Raw genomic sequence first — 19,337 nt, 5'->3', positions numbered from 1 at the left:
AAAACCGTTGATTCGAAAATTGTTCGTTCAATGTTTTTATATAACTACAATAATAACATTAATCCTCATTCCTTCTCAATAAAAACAATCATTACTTAAATCTCTATTTATTTATATTGTTTAATATGATATATCGCTTTATTTGTCACCAGTAATGCTGGGATAAAAAGTCTAAATCTCTTAGAAACTCATTTGATTTAATACGTGACTATTTTATGGGGAAACGTCCCTCGTTGATGGTCTCTTTGTTTGAACCTTGGTGTCATACCAAGCGAAAGGTTCGATTTAAATGATATATTTACATTTCAATTGTTCAAACTATTTAGTTAATTGTGTAAATTATAAATATAACTTATAATTCCCATCCGACTTAGCACAACTTTTGGAAGATACCTTGTATTATTCCAGACATCGACGATTCAAAATACATTGATAAAAATGAGTGATTCAATATTTCCAATTTCTTATTGGACTACCTACTAATTGATCAGCGTGATTTTTGTATCTAAAACCCAAATAATCACTTCAAAGCATGCATTTTTCGATCGGTATAAGATATAATAGATAATTCGTTGCATTGCAGTAATAGATAATAAACTGTTGTTTAATTAACATAAAGTTACACTCTACACACTTTTACCATCTCTCCGAAAGCTTTCGGATGCCTTTTTTTTAAACTTTCGGCTTTTCACGTAAATATTCGCGCACGAAAGATTCTACCTCCGCAATGCTTTCGAATGACAGTCGGCCGAGTGCCTCTTTTAATAGATCAAATAAATGAGGCGACCAATCGGGACTACGATACTTTCCAACTCAAATCTTTCAAAGTTTCCCTCGTAAGCCGAAAGATATGCGGTCTGGCATTGTCTTGCAGCAATATAGCACTACGAATTGGAATATCGCTTCGTTTTGATATGAAGACACGATTTTAGGAGGTTTTCCCGCTGTCAGTGCAACCTCTGCTTTAACTGGAGCGCCTTCATCTTTCTTTCTCTACTCCATTGACCGTGTTTGCTACCCAAAATATACTGGTGTGCCAAAGTCTCGTCTGTGGTAAATATTCGGTGCAATAGACACAGTGGGCAAAATTTAGATGTTTCAACACCCATCTGGCTGAAATTTTTAGATAACCGACGCATTAATCTTTGACCAGAAATCGAAGGGTTGCGCAACAGTCACTGATACATCCCTTTTGATCATCCCGGGCTGTTGTCTTCGTTTCGTAACAGACCAGTTTAAAATCCAGTGCAGCCACGACATTCATCTGTCCAGTTTATATATGAACCACCCTCTCATTTATCTTTAGCCATTTCCACATAAATTTCGGTAATTATCTAGTTTAGGTTACACCCCTCCGATTTCGTTGAAATTTTAATGTTATAGAGAAAATTATGCTGAAAAATTTGATATGTAGGGCGCGGAAATCATCCCTTCACGTAGTTTTTCAACTTTGAAGTTCCAGTAAAAGAAAAATAATTTATACATCAGAGTTATAGATAGTTATAGATAATTTCTAATGTTAATATTGTATTTAAAAACTGTTTAGGCCTGATAAAATAATGTTTGACCGTTCATTTCAACAGATTGATATTTTTATGGATGCAATTTTATTTCTACATAGTTGTCTTTGTTGTGGATCAAGCATAATAAATTATAAATGACCAATAATGGTTAGGTTTGATATAGGAATCGAAATATTGATTCACGTTGCAACTGATTTCATTTTCATAACCTCAAATTTTATGGTACATACTATCAAGAAGAGCTACAGTTCATATTAAAAAATGTGTACGTTTCCACCTGATCGATTACACTTCTGGTTATTCTCATGCAAAAACCTCCCCGTGTTCCCAATTTTGTAGTGAATGCACCCTTGCCGCCCGTGTCTCCGTACCGTAACGGAAACGCAAGACTCGCTGATCGGTAATTACATTTTCGGAACGAGGAATGTAAGCGAGAAGCTATGCAGATCACATTTTAATGCAATTCCATCCATTATAGTGGCAGCCGACCCATTATCCCGGCACAACCATTAACACCCACCCCATTCCGGCGACGACGGCATCCTTGCATTTCGAAAAGCTATCTCTGCTTTATTCGGGTTAACAAAGGAATTGCTTCTGACGACATTACGGCTAACAAAAACGTACACGTCGAGGCGGGTGTTCAGATACTCAAACCGCAAATACGAAGGGTACGAGGTAACAAGGGCTCCGCTGATTGTGGCTATCGATACGTATTTCTAAACAAGGACTATAAATTACAGAATATATCATCAATTTATACTTTGTATTTCTATATTAAACAGTCACAGTAGAACAATAGAACTATGAGTTTTTTTCTATTTTTTACTTTCCACTGTAACAAAAAAAAACAAAAGTTTCTTATTTTTTCCCTGCTATGTTCAATAAGATCGCTTGCCAGTCTTATTTTCGAAATATTAATCAACTGTCAACGCTTCTTTATCGTTGGACAATCAGAAAATGATTTAACGGGATTAAATCTGGCAAATAGGGTGCATAATTTAGCAATTTAAACTGTAGCCATTGCAATCCATTCTTTTGATTGTTGTTTGGCGTCGAGTTTCAAAAATGATCATGCAACGGCTCAAAAATTCTGCTCAATACTTGAACACTCTATTGATACATCTACTAAACTAGCTCACACGACCTTCACTTTTTTTCATTTGTTTCATTGTCGAAAATCATCTTCAATCATTACCCACATTTTTTTTAACTAGAAAATGAGTTAAGAGTGACTTTAGATACGTATCAACTAGAGAAACATTGAGTTTACTTTTCGATTTCGTTTTTGGAAGTATTTGCTTATAGTTCAGTCATTTTAGGTAGATTTAGATAAGAAATTTGGAAAATCAAGATACCCAGCTATAAAGTCGTTTAAACTTGTGCATTTGACGTCCTAAAATTTCTCGCAAAACTCACATATATAATTCGATGTGAGCAACTTTAAAAATCAGGGGTCAAAAGTCAAAAAAATCGATTTTTTACATATTTTTCGCAAATAACTCGTTTCCTATGGGTTTTACGCTATTTGTATTTATTATCAATATTGTAGAACATCAAATTTTCTACAACTTTTGGCTCGAAAATGTTTTCATACGGTGAATCGTTTCTGAGATAGAGGGCAGAGCGCGGTTAGAATCCCATTTGAAATCTACTGATAGTCCGATCAAAATAATCTCTTATAAAGTTTATAAACTATTGCTAAATATATAGTTATAAATAATTTACATTTTTATCAACAATTACATTATATGTAAATATTTTTTGCCCAATTATTTATTTCCAATCAAGTATAAATTCCTTTAATAGCACTTTTCTGCCCGAGTGGTTTCAAAATCGTAAAGAGAAAAAATTTAATCATATTATAATTCAAATCTTATGATGAGGACAATGAGTTCTAATTTCAATTTTCTTCTTCTTCATCGCCGTCGTCTTCCTGCTGAACTCGATAGTCTTCTTCTTCAAATGCTGCTGCAAATTCATCCAAATTATTTTGATCGCTATTACCAGTTGATTTTAAATGGAATTCTAATCGCGAGCCCTCTATCTCAGAAACGATTCACCGTATAAAAAAATTTTTCAAACAAAAATTGTAGAAAACTTAATGCTCTACAATATTGGTGATAAATACAAATAATGTAAAACACATAGGAAACGAGTTATTTACAAAAATGTACAAAAAATCGATTTTTTGACTTTTGACCCCCGATTTTTAAAGTTGCTCACATCGAATTATATATGGGAGTTTTGAGAAGAGTTTTAGTATGTCGAATGAACAAGTTTAAACGACTTTATAGCTGGGTATCTCGATTTTCCTAGGTGAATTACCTTAAATGATAGATCAGTGTCCATTTTTGTTGCATGTAATAATATTTCATTTTTTGCCTGCTCAATATTCATTGCTTGAATTTAAGTTAAGAATTCACAATACTAAAAATCTCAAAAGCAATTTACAAACATTATATGTATTTGGAAGAGGCGGTACGAATTTTCCACAAGTCTAAGTACATCCCTATATATCCGAAGCAATTTCTCCACTGCACGTTTCGAACAAATCATCGAAATGTCGCGGTGACCGCGTCGAAGATCGGAAGTGGCGTTGCGATGCGCATAGAAATCGACCGTAAGTAGGCCGTAACGGTATTTACAGGAAACCATGGTCAATTTCCGTAGATTTTTTTTTTTTGGAAATTGGTCCGATGGATCCTAGTCCATGGCCGGCAGCGACAATTAGGACTAACAGATAAATAGGTCGTAAAAATTCTGTGAGGGTTTGGGATTTATTATTGTTTTGGGGGCAATTGTAACTATTTGGGATTGGGAACAAACTAATACTCTTGATGGGATACATTGGGATCAAATAGATGTTTCACTAACGTATGATTTGAACGTGGAAAGAAAACAAATTACCTATCAACACAAATTTATACTCAGTTAATAATATTGACAATATTTGAGGAGTTTATTTGGAATATCTAGTCGTGATTCAACTAGAATGATTCTAAGATAAGATAGGTAACGAAATGTCTCTGGGAAAACAAATACAAAATTGAGCAATTGGAGAAAGATTAAAAATAAGCAAAGAAAATGGTACAAATAACATTGTTTGAGAATTTATTCAAACATACACAAGAAAACCTCGAGAGATTCTAATTGATGTTAATCAAAAAATAGTAAATTGTCCTTTTTCAATGCAATAAAAACCGGGAACAAATGGTATTTACGACACATACTAATACTTGGGAAAAGATGTTTGAACATTGATAAAAGAATATGCTAAGGAAATTGGATGAGATTTTGAGAACTGAGATGTGAGAAAAAACGAGAACCATACGTTAATTGTTGAAATAATTTTGAAAATCATAATTGTATGGAAACGTTAAGATAGAAATTTTATTATATTTCATCATTTAAGATCCAAAAGCCAAGACATTCATTCATTAAAAGACTAAAATATTAATAAAAATGTCTAAACATCTTCAATCTTCAAATGGCAAAAAAATGAGACTGATTTTAGTTTATATCTCGATTCGTGACTAGATTTATTGTTTCGGTAAATATTGTTGGTAATTTATTAACATTTAGAACAATGAACAATCAATTAATAATTAAACTATTAATAATCGTAACTTGTTAGGGAAATCATTGTGCAAAATTGGTTGATTAGGACTTTTTCCAACATCCAATATTTCTTTAAACTCTTTTTTCTTCTCATATTTGTAAAATATATCGAAACGCACAAAAATTTTATGATATTAACAATCATCTAGTCTCAGTAGTATCAGTTTTATAAAATATCTGGAAGAAACATAAACATCTAACAAGAACAACAAATAATTTATTCAATCGACAATTTATTTAAAAACTTATTAATAATCCATCAACAACATTTATAGTTAAAACCTTTCTGCTACAATATAATCTCAAAAAATGAAATTGAATAAAATAGTTTACACGCATTAATGCTTCCCTCGAACAAAATCAACAAGAATCGAGTCTATCCGAATGACTAAGCAATTTTTGGATTCACCTTTGACAGAAGCGAAGAATCGGTAGAAAAAACCTCCCCGATCATCTCATTTTTTTCTTGTAATTGTGCCGACATGAAATAGGCGAGGCAGTGCCACCTGATCCATTAAAAGATTCCATCTAGATTTCAGTGAGTTACAATTGAAAGATATTTGACAAGGAGCCTAACTACTTTAAACGATTTTGTTAAGTAGGGAACAATTTACAGCCCTTTTATATATAGAAAAATTATAAAACTAATGGTTTGAACTTTGTTAATTGATGAGCTAGAGATCCGTTTATAAATTCTACAGCAACTCATTGTCAGATAAAGTTACTTTGTTAATCAAAACTTTTATTTTTTAAAATGTACGCAAAATAAAATTATTTTAATAACTTCTACTCTTGATTCTCTGTTCATGGTTTCATTAAGAATAAAAGGATAAATTTAATTCACTTGCATTTATAAGAATAATGTAATTATTCAAAGATACATTTGGTCAAAAATTAAATTTAATATGCTCAAATTTTGGTTTTCTTTAATTCTCTTTAATTCGGTAAAACTTTTCTGTTTAATTTGTTCCAAATTCCGTTTTTCTAAGTTTAGTTTATCAAAAACTTTTTCAAAAAACATTTGATCGGGAAATCTATTTTCCAAATTAATTTTGGACAAAAACTCTAATTTTGTCAAAATACAACTTTCCTATATTGATTTGAGTCATCAATCACTTTCCTAACGATTAATTTAAATTTTTCATAAAAATAGGCAAAAGTTCATGATTGGCTCCTTTAAGTTGAATTTTTTTAAAAACTTTCCGTTGATTAATTCAGTGAAAAATTTGCTTTTTTCGAGTCCAGCTTCCAAATTTTAACGTTTCTTCATATTTATCAGAAAAAACTTTGGTTTTATACGTTTCATTTATCAGAATAATTCTTCAACAAATGAAATTTGGCCAAAAAAACCTACTTTTTCAATTTATTTTGTTTTTGATTCGGTGTCAAGTTAAATTTAGTAAAAAATTTGATCCTTCAAGTTCAATTTCTTCAAAAATGAACTTTCTTAGGTTCAGTTTTGTCTACAAATCAATTTTTTTATAGTAAAATAAGGACAGAACTATTTTTTCCAAATCTATTTTGGTCAAAATTAATTTATTATAATTTTCTCTTATATTAATTTATTTTCATATCATATTTTCTATAATTTATTAAATAACATCACGTGTTTTTCAAACTACGTCCTACGTTCAAACGAAAGAACTTATCTATAACCATCTAACATACCCAGTTTCAATTGTTATAATTTCCAGTAGTTTCCAACTTCCACTTAAATAGTTTTCACTGCAAAGATTCCAGTTATAAATTTTTTACCACTCAGTTATTAATTAGTGACCGCGTAGCTGAATACACTCTTGTATATATCTAGCCATCGACAAATTGAGGTAGTGGATGTCTGCTGTAGTTCCAAGTAAGTTCAACTTCAAGCGGCAATTTGTCACAGAATATTACGCCTTTCAGTTATGCTGTTTAGCTACAGTTCAACCGTTGACAATGATCAACAGAAATCACTAATCGTGGAGCATGAAAAAATTGTAATTTGCTTTCTTCTCTCTTCAAACCATCAGTCAGCAGTTGGAAACTTTGAGCATGTATCTCGACATTTGGTGGTTCGGCTGAGTTTCTGTACATTATTATAACTCTCTTTTTCTTAAGAAAAAATGTATCCATGAGTCTGATCCATATGTCAATATGAGTATAGCTAATTTATTAAACTTTCAAAATCATAACTGCTCTAAATTTGGTCTTGATATTATCAACAAATCTGAAGTGCTTTTATTGAACATCATTTTTGCTGATATTGTTTACAAAAATGCCATCACTTTATGAATACCGCAAATTGATTACATATATAAAAAATTGTCAATCATATTTTTTCACCAGTTAATTAATTGAATGTAGGCAAAAGAAGATTCTCGGAATATTTCATTAAGTTGTTAGACAAAATTGAAATAACAAATTAGTCGTCTTGACGGAGTTCCGCTAGTAAGAGCGTCGCATTAAACAGTTGTTTATAATTCGAAATCAGATGTCGCCTCTAACATGTCGCATATATAGAGTTATGAATGTGCCCAATTACATCTTAAAAGCTGCGCACCATTAATTTCCACAGCTGCTGCAGCTTAATTGGGATCGGCTTGCTTGATAATAAACTCTCTCTCTTATCCCGTCAAACACCGATGTTGCCAAACTTTATAAACGGATATAATAGATTTTGTTCACGAAACATTTAGTTGGTAAACAATTTGTGAATGAACCATTCCTATTATTTATTCGTTTAGACTTCACAAAGATCTAACTCCCATTCCGCATAACTATTTAGTCTCTAATCATATTTTAGCTGCATAATATTTGAGTAACTGTTTGAAACATACAATTCTGAGGATGGATTCATATTTCTAAGCCTACAAAACACTAAATACAACTTCTAGTACCAATGTTTCTATACTGAATCTGGTAACAATATCGAAAAGAAAATTTAGTATCTGTTTCAATCTATATATCTATACGTAGAACAAACTCTCTACAATTTAGAATTTTTTCGACTCAATTGTGTATCTTATGAAGATTATTTTTAAAATTATCTCTATTACTCAAAGCTAGTTAACTGCAATTCTAAAGCAGCGTTTCCTCGATAAAGCACATGTACACATGCACCTCCAATTTTGACTAATTGAATTCTGTCCTATCATTATTTTATTTAGAATATGATTCTTATATCTTTGAATATCTTTTTGTCCGGAGCCAGTTGCGTTACTTTCGTTCACTGCACATCGGATTATTATATCCGATAGGTCAATCATCATTCCACTCACAGCCTCAATCTAATTCGATGTTTATACTGGTTCGTGTGCACATGAAATCAGTGCACTTGTAGCTAACGGATCTAATAATCGGTTTCTGAACGGGAATTTTTATAAAATAACAGACATTAATTTTTATTTCCTTCTCTTAGAGGGAAGTGTTGGGCATTCTTAACCAAGTATATTAATTACAAATAGCGAAATTGACTAGTTGTGATGGAGTTAGACATTCAAGATGAATACAAATTTAGAAGTACAATTAGTGAAACTACCGTTTATTCAAAACGAGTGAGTGTGAAGTATCTAAAAACACATTTTTTGGCAAGGCCAAATATTTATTAGTGAGGTTAGTTATGGAGCAATAATTTTCCTTTAGTTTGCTAGCCCAAATTGATGGTTTGAAAGCTATTTTTCACCACGTGCCGTCCGTAATTCTAATAATTTATTTGTTCAGTGATAGATATAAATTAGAAACAATTATTACAATTTACAAATAATCGATTTCAAATAGCCAAAGATCCAAATGGTTCAAATCTAGTCACTAATCAGGCTACTTCAGTGACAATTCAAATTATGGACGGATTTGTATAGCGAAATTTGATAATTTATCAATAAAAAATCCAAATCCAAAAGAACATTTTCGTCTTGTAAATGTAGGTATATAAGACACTTTGAATAAAGTTTTCAATTAAATAGTTTCCAACAACAATATGTATATAATCGCTAAAAAATTGGAAATTATCTTTGATTTGACAACATCGACATGTTCTTCGTCGTATTTTCTCTCCTTACCACGGTCGTTTTGATTAGGTGCGATGCTTATGAGTCTTACTAACACTCTTGCACATGCTTGAATTTATTGCAACAGAATTGCAAGCGTGAGCTTTCGAGATATCATAATTGGGTGCTAAATTTTCTCTTTCGCCAATCAAAATCTGTTTTCGGAAGATATGCACGAGCGTTCTCGTCGAATTTATGGCGTAATATTTTATACTATGTAATTACAGTTTCACTCGAGTTAAGTAAATGTGTGAAATGCCTTAAAATTATCAAGTGTTCGACACAAACAAAAATTGATCGGGGATATTATATTATACACGAAAAGTACACCATCTAAATCACTGCGAACATCTTGAAAAGTGATGAAATATGTCGACCTCGACTTCATATGGGAAACATTTTACCATAATAAACGTTACGTTACCCCCCTACTTACACAGTATATTTTCAAAAATTAAATACGAACTTATTCTATAAAGCCCTCAATCATTATCAAGGGGTTTGTGTAAATTACAAATTCATTATCAAAAATGATCTCCATTGTCTTCCATACAATGTTTTAATATATTGGGTTGACAAGAACATCTGGAGTCAATAAACAACATTCTGAAACTATTCTGAAAATTCAGGTTGCGCTGCAAATAATCGATTTCAAATAGCCAAAGAGAAATAGATCCAAATGGTTAAAATCTAGTCACTAATCAGGCTACTTCACTGGCTATTCAAATATTGACGGATTTGTATAGCGAAATTTGGCAATTTATCAATAAAAAACGTGCTCCAAAAAGAACATTTTCGTCTTGTAATTTGTCCCCATCAAAAACGAATCCACTAAAATAGTAGGGAATATATTTAATTTTTATTGCTTTCGTAAATTCTTGGATCGTGATTTTTTTATCGTAATAGCAAGGGCAAGACTTTTGGTACATAAATTTTTAATAAAATTGAATTGGAATAGCATAAGCGTTTGGACCATCGCAATCCTCGTAGTCATATCCTCTTCATCTCAAAGTTTTAATTTGAATATCAATTTTCTTACCACCAAATATATTTCGAAGCTTACTGACGTTCAAGTCAACTTCATATTCTAAATTGTAAGGGCTGCTAAACCAGTTAAGTCCAAAAAGCTAAAAAGCCAAAAAATCTAGGAAATGACTCTGTTCGGAATCATAATAGCAATTTCACTTTGCCTTAAAGCAGCACAATCCAGGCAATTCACCAGCAAATGTGAATGAGGCACAAAGCTCTCACAAAAATTCTTTTGGACCATTGTAGACATAAGCTGTAATCAATTATTGTACAATTGTATAGGAATCCTACTGAAACATTTCTCGTGTGTAGAAATTTATTTGTATTTAAGTTGACTCTAGTATGAGTGTTTGAGCGATTTCTTCTCCATTTAAGACTCATTGTATCATGATTTCGTTAAGAATGATTCAATATTCTTGATGGTAATTTAATTATAACATTCGAATATAACAAAAAAATCGACCAGTAATTTCAAAACAAATCACACACAACTTGATGATGACTAAATTGACTAAATAAATCTTTCAATTTTATTTCATAATATCTTTCTATAATTTTTTGATTTTCTATAATTTTGTACCGCGTTCATTTAAATCGTTCCATCCGTTTGAGAATTACAAACGATGTGAATAATTTTATTTATTGATATTATATGAAATCAAGAGAAGCTTAGATCGAATTGAAATAATTGTGTATTATTATATTTTGACGTTTTATTATTCAGAATTAGTCGACACAAGAATCAATATAAATGTGTTTTGTTGTGCATTCGAATCAACTTTAACATCTGAATTTGGTGTCGGGCATCGCATCCGTATCTGCATTATGGCATTCCGATCGCCGATGATCACTGCCATAAAGTCGCATTCTCTCAGACACAATACCGTGTTATCTTGGGCCATCACGGTCGAAAAAATAGTTGAAAATCGCAGAGAAAAAAACTGGCGACGAGAATTTCTGGCATGACCATCTCGAAAAGCGGCGATTTGTATCCGACACAATGACATGGTCGAACGTGTCATTGTTCGACTGTCTTTGGGCCGTTTGTACAGACACGTTATTAATGGCACCTTCAAGACCTGTGGGAACGTTACGGAGTACTAACGTTAATTGTGTTGTGAGAAATATATGGGGCAAAAATCCAATTCAATCTAATTAAAGACAGCGAAACTAAATTAGGTGTTATTGCAAGAATATTAATTCAAAATCATGTGATATTTTTCAATAGAAACGCCGAAATAGTTTGACAATATAAATCACTGCATTAGGCATAGCAAATAATTTTAATAGAGACAATCGAAATATATTTTCACGATTTATTCACACCATTTTACATTTCTAAGTCTATTTCTTTGTTATTTCAAGAGTATTAAGGATACTGTCGTATACCTGTTCATCTTTTTGTACATTATTTACTAAAGGAATCGAATAAATCAAAATACCTCCAAAAAATTAATGCTGAAAACGATTTGTGTCTTAGAATTCGAGAAACTTATTTTTTATTTTTGAATATTATATACGTAGCCTTACATATAAAGAAAGGTCATATATAAGAAAACTATCATTAGTTATCAATATATTCTCCCACTTTTTAGTACATCTAAAACTACTAAAGTGTCTATACCGCTATAAAAATATGAAGCATCTTCAGAGTCAAAACGTTCGAGTACACCACCTCTTTGATTTAATATGACAGGGCCGGGCTGTATGCTGCGTATTTAATCTCTTTAGTCAGTCAAGGTAATGCCGCGTTTACGGTTGTCCCAAAATATTGTGGCCATCACTTTTTTGGTGCTTTTAGCTCATGCAGAATCCTTAAAACACTTATTTTAAAAATGCCGAACTGTGCTGCAATTTCTTTTGTTTTTAGGCGCCAATTTCTTCAATTAATTTCATTTTTCTGAAGTAATCACAGTCTCAGGACCTCCCGCACGTGTGTCATATTTTAATGATTCTTGTCCCCAACGAAACAACTTTTAATCGTTGAAAATTTGAGACATTTCTTTAAACAACTTGGCTGAGTGGTCTACTACAATAAAATGGATCAAACAGCAAACAGCAAAAATTTTGTGTAAATCTTATTGAAACTCGTTACTCACGCGGGCATAAAGATTTTTTCTAACGCTTTGTATTTACTATATGAAAACAAAAAGTCATGGACAGCTTTAAGTATAAAGGTGTAGATATAACGCCAAAAAGATTCTATTCGAGTATTTTCAATATTTTCTAGTTTTTAGTACATATATACATACATCTTGTTTAACTGATAGATAAGTCAAACAATTTAAACATGTAGAAAATATCATTTAATAAAACATTTTGGAGGAAAATGTGTTAAAAAATTGCAATATGGCACATATTCCAAGTCCATGAAAATTATTAAAAAGAATCTCATCCGCTACGATAGCTACAGTCACTTGTCATCCTCATCATCCAACCCCATAAACTTTCGAGCGGAAAAATCGATGTGGCGTATTTCCTATATACAATTTTATGAATAACACAGTTGGCCAATGCTTGCGTCAGCATAGCCGGCGATAACAAACTGAAGATTACTGAATATCGTGTTTTCATTCATACAACTTGAGATATTTGTTTTGAAACCTAATTCTAATCTAATCAGTGATTTTTTAAAAGGTATAGGATTTGATTTTGAAAGAAACAAATGTTACGCCGGTATTTCACGAATAAATGCCTCAATATTGGCTTTCAATGCGTCATTTGTTGCTGGTTTATCCCTGTAGATATTAGCCTTAACATGGCCCCACGAGAAATAGTCCAACGGCGTTCAATCGCACGATTTAGGCGGCCAATTGACGGGCACCAAACGTGAGAGTTCACCGAAGGCGGCTCTCAATTTGGTCATTGTTTCGCGTGCCGTGTGGCATGTGGCACCGTCTTGTTGAAACCACATGTCAAGCATATCCAATTCTTCCAGTTGCGGCAATATTTCTTGTTGACGTATCCATTTAACCAGAAATGAGCTTCGACGCTGAACACAATTTTTCGATGGAAAAGTGGATCTCCCTCCAACTTTGCCAGCGCCCATTCACCAAATGTTAGAAGTTGTGGGAGATCATATGGCTTCAATTCTTACACCAGACGTGTCTTAGAAAGTTTTACTCCCAAACATTTCACTGTTATCAGTAACACTGGCGGATACGGCCGCGATATTTTTTTCGATCCTCACTGTACGTTTGCTTGTTAGTGGCTTAATGTCCAATAGTGTAAACTGGGTTCGAGATTTAGTCACAAGCTTCCGAATAACTGCCCATAAATTGGAAAAAGTGCTCGATGCACTCTCTTAACCGAGCACGAATTTTGATAGTAAAAGTCAATAATTTGTTCGTTCTTAAGTCAATTCATGATTAAATTAAAGACCAAACTGAACAAGTTTGACAATGACGCAAAACAAGATTGACGCGTGATTTGTCAAAAACAGTGTTGCCAAAAAGACGGCAGCAAAAAAATCATTTTTATTATGACAAGATTATATGTGTTTCTAAATTTGAAATACTCTTAGTTTAAATATACATAAATTTCCTGGAGGGAGCCGGTAGAGCCTGTCACCCTTATTGCTACGTCCTTGTCGTCGAAACGCCAATGTAATAGTCATCGTGAGAAGACACCTACTCCCCTAATGGATGGGGGTTGGTTTGGGGAAAATTGATCCTACAAAATTCCCAGTAATTTTGTTTATGTGTGACGTGTCGGGACGTGGTTGAGCCTCAGAGATGCCAGGATAATCGAAATACGGCCCGAACGCGACATCCTGCAGGATACACCGACATATAAAAAGGACTACCTACGCAAACTGTGAAGGGGAAAGTAATTTTTGTAAAACTAAAGAATACGAGAATAAAGGATGCTGGGATATATCCTGTAAAAAAATTAGGACAATATCTTTGTTCATTGCGTTATATCTCCAAATAACCACAAACTTGGAATAAATGAAATTACGTACATAGAACAAATAAATTTTTAAAATTATTGAAATATATATCCTAAATACCACCTTTCTCCACCGCTGTCATCTTTTCAAAATGTTTACCCAAACAGTTCTTAGCAAACTTAAACTTTTTTTAATTTATGTTTGGATTATAATAGCAACGATAATGACATATCAAGTAAATCGTCTTAATCTCCTGATCCCCCCATTAAAATTTTCATGTACCTACAATATAAACTTCATCTTCAGTTTGCAAAAGTATAATTGCAATATATGAAGAATTACTTGATGTAAAGAACAGTATCACCATAATAAAAGGCCCATTAAACGATATTTTATCACTGTAAGAAATTCATGATTACAAATCATATCTCTATGATTGCATTCCATGCAGGAATTAGAAGAAATGAGAAGACTGTTGATACTTAATGGTTATAAATTACCTACAAGATCGTATCAATCAAAATATATGTATGTAATGGAGCAATATTTCATTATCTCATGGGATTTCTATTGACAATCAACCTGGAGAATCGCCACGCGTAAATTTGTATCCACAAAACCACGTAGGTAACCATTGCCCGTTTTATTTTAAAAACAAAATTTGTAAAATTTTTGTTGATAATATCATTACTAACTAAATGTTTCATTCGCTCGTCGGACTGGGATCAGGAAAATCACCAGTGGAAAAAGAGCCCATTTTGGATACAGCAAAATATGACACATCGTTGAGTATCTGTGGTTGCCTATGGAGGTGGAGTGAAAGATCTGGTATGAGATAATCTAAGGCGCACCAAGATAGATCTTGTGTCTGTTTCATTAGTCAACTACTCTGAAATTCAACTGGTGACTGATCTTTTAATTAGACACTTCTAAGACGCTATTTGTATGCTATTGATTTCATGCACGATTTGGAATGTCGCTGGTGTAACAGGAAGAAACTAAGTCTTCGGGGAATGTCCAGCACTCATGCATGCACACTTAAACACATAGACTAGCTTTACAGTTTACCCAACGATGTTAAATAATTGAAGCCTAACTAGATTGTTGTTTTTTTGTTTGGGTTTTCAACCGTCTTGCATTTACATCTAAAAAGATATTTTATACATCATTATTTTGCGTAGACTCCTCGCAAAGAAGACCATTTTTGTCCCACTTTCTAAAGTATTAGAGCTACTTCTTCGAAATATCTAAGCTTTCTGCTGAAATGGGCAAGATATTCGCATAGTAGATGTTTTGCTGCATCTACATCTTATTCACAGAATCTGCAATTGTCATATTCTATCACACCTATCGTTTGTGTCTGAATTTCCGACAACAGCTTCTGAACATTTCGAGAATATTCTCAGGCTTCTTTCAGCTGATATGATTATGAATCTTTTGGATTGTTTTTCCAAGACTCTATCTGATGATATAATCATCTATTTAGTTCGTTGTTGATGTTACATTTCCATTTTTTCGGTAAGGTTGTCTGCTTTTTCATTACCGCGACGGTTTATGACCGCGCACTGTCACAACTGTGAACTTCAAGAGCACATCGACAGCAAAAAACTAAAGAAATAGTCAACTTTATATAGTACGCACGAGGACAATGTGAAGTTCATTATAGAATAGTCGTTGAATATGATGATTTTATTGGAAATGGCAATCTTTTGAAATGATAATTTTCTACTTACATCTTTGATACCACTCATATTCGACAGGCTTACTTGGAGGATGGCGCATAGTCAAATAATATCATGTAATTCTCCTATATGGACAGCTGGTATGGAATAAAACGTCCCTATGTTACGGTGTCGACAATATTCATTTTCTCTTTCGTTCGAGACACTTTATCTATACTGCGCATGCTTGAGAATGCGCAGAACCGAGCTGGAATCTCGGATTGAGAAATCGTTGCAATTCTTCCCTTTCCTAGTTGGAACAGCTTCCACTGATAGAAACTGTCTATATAGAAGTATTAAATATATGAATAATATTAGTTTCCTACAGAAAATAAAAATATACGAAAAAAAAGTTCTGTTAAGTTTTACAAGTGAAAAAAGACATTTTACCCAGGTAATATTCTTTAGACAATGAGAAGATATTGAACTCGCCGTGTTTTGTTCTAAGGGGGGCACATTTATATAGATTATTAGCCGGTATACATGACTAGTACCTTAAACAACATTATGGGTGGAGAAGCAAAAAGTTATATGGGATACATGTCTAATCTAGTAATAATCTTTGCTTGCAAGAGGAAATATTCAATAGATATGCATGGATATAAATGTTGAAATTTATTGTTTTTCTATGGTTTTGGATACAAATATTTTTTCAATCAAAATTGGAAACTTATTAGGTTTTTAATTAAATTTTAGGCTATGATACCAAATCAAATCACTCAACTTGATCAATACTCTTACAAAATTCTTGATAATTCAAGATACGTTACAGGGTATCTGCGTTTATATGAAAATATTTGCGAATAAAACCAATCGATATCCCCTCGTACGTAGATAACCAATCATCCTTCTACGTTTCCAATCGTTTCCACTGTCGCAATACATTGAACGTCGACAACATTTGACGACATTTGACACTTCTCGGTTGCCTACTATAATGACGATATTTATGATTCCGTTTTCTGTTTCAGGTTCATCAACGCGCGGCGGAGAATCGTACAGCCTATGATCGACCAATCGAATCGAGCTGGTAAGTTGAAAATTTATTCGAAAGAATTCTTGCATCATCACAATTTATTGTAATAACTCGTAAACCAAAGAAAAAAAAACCATGATTAAAGAATGTTTTTTATTTAAATCAACTACATTTACAATTGGATTTATGAGGCGCCTTATTAAGGCCTCTAGACATGATGGAAGACAACGTGCAATGCAATTCAAGACGCAATATTTCTTGATCAAAAGCACGCGAAGTTCAGCTAATTGTTACATGCAAAATCTCGCACTTGCAACATTTTTATTACGTGTACGTTGCAATTCTAGAGAGAAATGAGTTTCCGATTTGTTGATACCCGTCAAGGATTCCTTAATTATCTTTTTATTTTCCGTCTAATTCTATAGTTAAAGTCATGCTTTCCCTTGTTCTATCTAGCCAGGGCCTACCATCCATCTCTACTCCAAAAGCAAGGTAGCGGACGTTATAATTATTTTGTTATTTTCATTTTTAAGCCGTTCACAAATATTAAATAGAATGCAATATTTATCTACGCAATATATTGACCTTGCAATAAATTGCATCAATTGTCTTGCCTCATGTCGAGCGGCCAAGAACAGTATTAATGATACAAAAACAGGCAATAGTACTGAAATTAAAGTTATTAATACTAAATGATTAGCTCAAAATCATATTTTATCATATAGAAGCGTTTAATTTCTGTTAATGGGTTCGAGAAATGTTCAAAAGTGATATTACAGTGGACTAATGTAGACGTGGGTGGTCTTCAAATGTACTTACAATAGCCTCGTATTTACATCTAATAGAGATTCATTGCTTTGCACCAAACAAACAAGTTTTTAATGATTTTCTTTTGCCGGTGAGTGATTAAATTAATTCCTCATTTATAATGGGGAAAATACATTTTAAAGGGTTTCTAGGCAAAGATCCCACTCCTTTCTACGTCAATGATGTTAATTATGCTCAAATTGATTTATATTTTTGTACAATATCTTCCTCTTCTTTTCTTTTAGTTCAATGACTTGAGAAGTAGATATTGGCCATATTATATTCTTAGAGACACAACAGTCATTTAGTTTGAGGAAATCCTTCGTGAATTGAATTTGTAAATTAGACGTTATTTGATGTACAATGATTTTATTTATTTTTCTGCTGCACTAAGTAAACACACTTTCACAATAAGTGAGATAATATCCTTATTATATATCAATAATACGGCAAAACTGATGTGCATATGTCAGATATTGACATTTTAAACGTGAACGTACTCAGAACTTCAGATTTTTGAAACATTTATTTCGTTAAAACATCGTGGGTTAAACCAACAGCAGAATGTCGATCAATTAGCTTCGAATTTTGGTGCACTATCTCCACCATCTGGTTTTCCGAATTCAATCGTGGTCGCACTTCAGGATGAATTTCGTGAAAGTCGTCCAAAATCGTTGTGCCAGAAAACATTGTTACTGTGCGTAAACTGATATTGCAAGATCGTCATGTGACATACCGCGAGATTGAGACTCACTTGGACATTAGTTCCACTCACATACATTCAATATTGCATGATCAGTTGGCTGACAAAAATATTTATGTATACCACATAATTTGCCAGAAAGAAAAATCGCTGAAGACGAATCACTCTTCACCACGACAATTCAAGCTCTCAAATATTAGTTCAAACATAAACGTTTTTGAACAGTCAAAAAATGGAATTGATGGTTCAACCACCGTACGTTCCTTGTTTGGTACCCAATTATTTCTTCTTAATGGGCAGTATTCATAATCAGATATAAAACCATATCCAAATTATAAATATTTTTTTAGATTTGTCTATATCAAAACTTAGTAGCAACCCTCGAATCGGACTTCATTTCATCAATATTCAAGATGATTTTCGATATAACAATTTTTTTGTAATACCTACTGACAAATATACTGTAACTATGAGGTAAATTTTTAACAATGGTTTTGTTATTTCACCCTGGAATTATGGGAATTTTTGATATTTCAAAATATTAAACTCAACGAACATTTTCTAGACAGCCTTTTCTTATAATTTTTTTCAGTTTTCTTTTATCTTTCATTACATAAAAGATGTTTATTTTATCAAATTCAAAATTTATGATTGTGGAATGAAACTACGACTCGTTACAGTACCTAAGTACAATGGGAGTTTCACGAAATTAAAAAATTGCCTTGCTCTGATCTTTCTCGAATTAATCACTTGTAGTAAATATTGTGTATTACTCCGACATTAAGAAATAATTTAAACACAAAATAATAAACGAAAACAAATGAACATTCGTTAAAACTCAGGTACACACACTTCTTAATTGGCCAATATTTCAAAAAACTATTTGATTCTTCTAATTTACGTGTGTCAATAATTTTTTTAAATGTATTTTAAAGATATTTAGTGTCTCTTATTCACTTCTAAACTTTAGAATGCTTTTGATGGAACGTATTAAAGGTCTGCATCCTAAAAATCTCTAAAACTAGAATTTTTCATGTTAC

The 19,337-nt window shown here is 32.6% G+C and overlaps 1 protein-coding gene across 6 annotated transcripts in view; it reads left to right on the top strand.

The window, feature by feature from the left end:
- Positions 1-19,337, top strand: part of LOC130446301 (homeobox protein homothorax) — a 356,948-nt gene that overhangs the window by 323,684 nt on the left and 13,927 nt on the right. For all 6 annotated transcript variants that reach the window (XM_056782464.1, XM_056782466.1, XM_056782463.1 and 3 more), the window contains one exon: positions 16,783-16,841. In XM_056782464.1, coding sequence (XP_056638442.1) covers positions 16,783-16,841 — 59 coding nt within the window. The remainder of the gene's footprint in view (positions 1-16,782; positions 16,842-19,337) is intronic.

The sequence above is a fragment of the Diorhabda sublineata genome, chromosome 7, assembly GCF_026230105.1.
Source record: "Diorhabda sublineata isolate icDioSubl1.1 chromosome 7, icDioSubl1.1, whole genome shotgun sequence".
NCBI classification, from domain to species: domain Eukaryota; kingdom Metazoa; phylum Arthropoda; class Insecta; order Coleoptera; family Chrysomelidae; genus Diorhabda; species Diorhabda sublineata.
Note: the sequence above shows the minus strand (reverse complement) of the source record. Positions and strands in the feature narration are given on the sequence as shown.